The 4454-nt window shown below is 40.2% G+C and overlaps 1 protein-coding gene across 1 annotated transcript; it reads right to left on the bottom strand.

Annotated features, from left to right (window-relative positions):
• Nucleotides 1–364: 364 nt before the first annotated feature.
• LOC116932507 lies at nucleotides 365–1954 on the bottom strand. The gene is made up of 2 exons (XM_045175081.1): nucleotides 1219–1954; nucleotides 365–708 (listed from the first exon to the last, which is right to left on the bottom strand). Exons 1-2 carry the CDS (start codon nucleotides 1952–1954, stop codon nucleotides 365–367), a joined length of 1080 nt encoding a protein of 359 aa, XP_045031016.1.
• Between the last annotated feature and the right edge of the window lie 2500 nt (nucleotides 1955–4454).

Genomic DNA, 4454 nt, shown 5'->3' with positions numbered 1-4454 from the left:
AATAACTAGCCACTTCTTCATGACCGTAGGCGATGGCGACCATTAGTGGTGTTTCTCCAAGGCTGTTATACGATGAAAACTTGTATTTGTGATATCGTAATACCCTGATAAAGAGCTTGTTATTTTCTGCTGCCGCTCTATGTGCAATGGTCTGGCCATCCTCTTTTATGTCTGGGTCAGCTCCGTAGTCTAACAGTAAATCCGTTATGTCCAGTTTTCCCGCTTTCACGCTTGCATGAAGTAGTGTTTTGTTGTTAAATTTCTGGTTTAGAAATTCTGCCTTCGGGTGGTAATCCCATGCAGCGGGACCCAATTTCTGGATGATACATTTTCTTATTTCTTCCCTTGGAGCGTCTATCATTTCTTAGAAAATTTCTTGATCACGTAGTCGTGTGATGGCTTGTGTTCGTTTGCGAATGGCATCTGCTCTCGCTGCGGATAAAGATGGGTGCGTTTTCATTGCACAGTTACTACATTTAGGTAGAGTCGTTTTTTGTGTAGCATTTGGATCGAATCTGAACGTTGGTGGATAAAAACCATAATCCCCGAAAAGTCCATCTCGTTGTGTTTCACTTTCTGTTTCAATGTCACTTTCGATCACTATGTAGTTGGTTTCTGGTTGCTTTTCACCATCGCTTGCTTCATTATGATGCACTGTGTCTTCACTGCCCCATTCCATCACTAGGGTTTCTTCGTTGTTTTTCTTCACTAGAATTTTTAATACATTTACTACTTTCCCCCTTTCACCCGTGTTCCTTAAAAATAAAAACTCGATTAGTTGTGTTTTTTTTGGTTTTTTTTTTTAAGGGAAATGTTAGTTGTTTTTAGATTAAACTTCCGTTGAGCATCTGCAAAGGTCTTCCCATACCATTCCATAACCGACAACGTCCATCGCAAGTCAACGTCAATCGCAAGTCGTCTGTTTTCCTGTGCATTTTCGAGCTTGATCTGATTCCCAGTTTTCTTCCATAATAGGGTAAATACCACGTTGTTTCGGTGCGCTTGGTTGAGCTGGGCGTGATTGTGAGGGTCTTTCCATGGTAAGAGGTGTAGGAGCCGTCATCCTAAAGAATGGTTGTTCTATTATTTCTTCTGGTGGTTGAATGTTGGAATTTGCGATCATTGAAGTTAATTCGTGTGCTTCTTCCATATTGATTCCGTATCTTCTTAATCTCCTGGTTTGGCGAATTTTTTCCAGGATTCTTGTGAAGGGGTCACAAATGATGAATATGCGTAGGTATACGATGAATACAATGAATCCGATGATAGATAGGATAAGAATTTTCAATGTGTCGAACCATGAAAACATGGTACTCATCTGATTATCCTGTTTTTCTGACATCACTATGTCAGAAACTGATTTTGAATTTGATTCCTGCATTAAGCCTACTAAATCGTCTAGGATATTCAATTGTTCCATTTCCATAGTTTCGTGCGCTGGATGTCTCTTCAAATTGTAGTCGAAGTCATTCAAGTGTAACTCTTCGAACTCCGTGATAAGGTCTAAGTTCGGCATGTGGATGTTTGCTTTTTGTTTTACCCATTCTTTGTCTGTTGAATTATGTTCCCAGGTGTGATGGAATCCATTTAAATTTACCAAATGAGTTTTCCAAAAGCAATCGGAATATGGATGTATAGACCATCCATCTACTCCAATAGTGCAGTTTTTATCTTCATAGGTAAAGAATGGTTGAAATCCACATTTAGATTCTTTTGCGGAGATAAAAATCCGTTTTGTTTCACATTGTTGAAGTGTCATCGCTTTTCCGAAGCCTTGCAGTCTCGTACAGATGGGTAAACCAAGTGCTGAAGCAGCAAGAATGCCGTTACTTTGAGCTAGAATCACGGCTTGAATTTTTTTTATCGTTGAAAGTTGACAATATGCATCGCGGATTTCTTTTGCAAGTTGGTTTTCGTGTTCTGTTTCTATACTTATTTTATATTGCTCATGCATTTTTGAAATTTCGAACTTAATTTTGTCACTGAATTCTTCTATATTTTGGGGTAGACCGCTTTCTGTTTCACCTTTTATTGGTATCTCCAGTACTTGTTCCAGTGTTAAAGATGCTTCCTCGGGTATTTCTTTCTGAGCTGTTTGTTCAGTGTCATCAATAATTTCCATTATTGCATATTCCGTAATGGTGTGATTTTTCGTGACTGGAGGATCTTTTATTTTTTCAGTTGTTGTGGGATGTGTTGTTGATTGGCTTATTAATTCAGTTGTTGTTGTGGTCACCATAGTTGTCGTTGATGATAGTGTAGTGGACGTGGTTTCAGTTGTAGTTGAGGGCAATGTAGGTTCAGTACTTGCAATTGTAGGCCTAGTGGTTGTAGTTGTTGGCTTAGTAGTTGTAGGCGTGGTAGTTGTAGTTGTAGGTGTGGTAGTTGTAGTTGTAGGCAGGGTAGTTGTAGTTGTAGGTGTGGTAGTTGTAGTTGTAGGCAGGGTGGTTGTAGTTGTAGGTTGGGTGGTTGTAGTTGTAGGCTTATTTGTTGTAGTCGTAGGCTTTGTTGTGGTAGTTGTGGGCGTAGCAGTTGTAGTAGTAGGCTAAGTTATGGTAGTCGTAGGCTTAGTTGTTGTAGTTGTAGGCGTAGCAGATGTAGTAGTAGGCTTATTTGTTGTAGTTGTAGGCTTTGTTGTTGTAGTTGTAGGCTCAGTTGTGGTAGTCGTAGGCTTAGTTGTTGTTGTAGGCCTAGTGGTCGGTGGTGTGCTTTTAACGGTCGTTTTTATGGCCGTTGTGGCTATTGTTGTTTTAATTGTGGTTGTGCTTAATTTTGTAGTCGGTTTTACTGTCGTTGTGGTGCTTGAAGTATATGAAATAAATTTTTGTGTGGTGGGCGTGGTTAAGTTTTCGTTGTTTGCTTTACTTTCTCTTTTGAGAAGAGGTGGTATAAGTGGGAGTTGTGTTCCGTCCAGTGATTGTTGAGTGTGAAGCGCTATAATGGCTGCTGCTGAAAGCGTCCGTATTTGGTGCGGGTTTCGATATTCGAAGTTAAACTGTTGTTTTCTACTTGAACCGTGGCAATGTCCTAAACTCAGACGTCCTACTTTTAGTGTGAGACATTTTCCGTCTGACGCCGGTGAATGTAGGCCAGTTCTGTCTGTTGCCATGAGCTGTCCTGTGTGTTCGAAAGTGCCCCAAATTGAACTGATATTGGCGCATTCCTGTAGAATAAGCATCGTTGTGTTTACCTTGATGCATGCATTAGTGTTGAACGGTCTTATGGTGAAATCAGACGTATACTCGAAAGCTTGGCCTTTGTTAGTTACTTTACTGCAGTTTCCTATGGATACTTGTGATTGCACCAGGGGATCGTTGCTTGTGATAAATGTTTTCAGTTCATCTTGACATTTTGTCCAATCTGTGTCACAATCTTCCATGGTTAGTTGTTTTTCAAGCCCATGATGTGTGACACATTTCCCGTGTGGATATTGTCCATTTTTCAACAACCCCCAGGCGATCATGTCCCAGATGATATTTCCACTGCCGTGATTTGCTTTCAAGATACCTCCAAATATGGGTGAGTTGATTGTGGTTGTAACTGCTTTTCGTTGTTCTAATCGGACTTCTTGAATATCCTGAAATGTTACGTCGGGAAAATTTTCTATAACATCCGGGTTGGTATTTATTGTTTGAAAGAACCCCTGCTGGTTTTTTCTGGTATCTCCTTCCAAAGCACACTTTTCCAATTTTAAGGTTTCGTCGACTCCTACGGTAAGACACATTTCTGATTCTTGGGAAATTAGGGAGCTGTTCTCATTTTCTAATATCCATCTCGTTGATTTCTCTGAACAGGCTGCAGCAAATACGTAGTCGTTTGTTGTTTCCGTGATGCAGATATGAGTGTTTTGTACGCGTATTGTTTGATCGACAATGTACTCAAATTTCGAACCTGGTGGGAGAGTTTCGATCCAGATATGAGTGTTTTGTACGCGTATTGTTTGATCGACAATGTACTCAAATTTTGATCCTGGTGGGAGAGGGTCGTCCTTCGAAAGTTGACTGTACGTTATTAAAGGATTTCTGCTTTCAGACTCGTAAGTAATGTATATTGTTGCATCCTTTTGTACGATTTTTCCATCCTTCTTGATTATTTTTGGTCTTCTATGCGCCAATCTTAGAGTTCCCCAGGCGTATGAAATACTGTAGAGGCGAATCCCAAGTTGTTCGTCTTCGATTTGGGTGTCGAAAAGAAAGTGAACTTCTTGAAGAAGAGAACGTAGTGGTTTGGATTTGTACAGTTCTCTGAAGTCTTCACATACTGGTGTAGCAAGGTTGGTATTTTTAAGGCATGTTGCGATTGTGTTCTTGAACATTTCATATAAAATTTTTGTGGTTTCTGAAGGAAACGTCAAGTACGTTAGAGGGATTCCAACCACTTTATGTCCTATTGGTACGATGTCCTTATCTGGTTTGTTAAGAAAAGATATTTCGATCTGCCGACTGGTGTCGTAG

The sequence above is a fragment of the Daphnia magna genome, linkage group LG6 (assembly GCF_020631705.1).
Source record: "Daphnia magna isolate NIES linkage group LG6, ASM2063170v1.1, whole genome shotgun sequence".
Lineage (NCBI taxonomy): Eukaryota > Metazoa > Arthropoda > Branchiopoda > Diplostraca > Daphniidae > Daphnia > Daphnia magna.
Note: the sequence above shows the minus strand (reverse complement) of the source record. Positions and strands in the feature narration are given on the sequence as shown.

Coding starts and splice junctions, on each gene's coding strand:
- LOC116932507 (XM_045175081.1), bottom strand. CDS start 1,954: ATGCATGAGCAATATAAAATAAGTATAGAAACAGAACACGAAAACCAA. Junction 709..1,218: donor CCTACGCATATTCATCATTT/GTGACCCCTTCA, acceptor TAAAAATTCTAG/TGAAGAAAAACAACGAAGAA.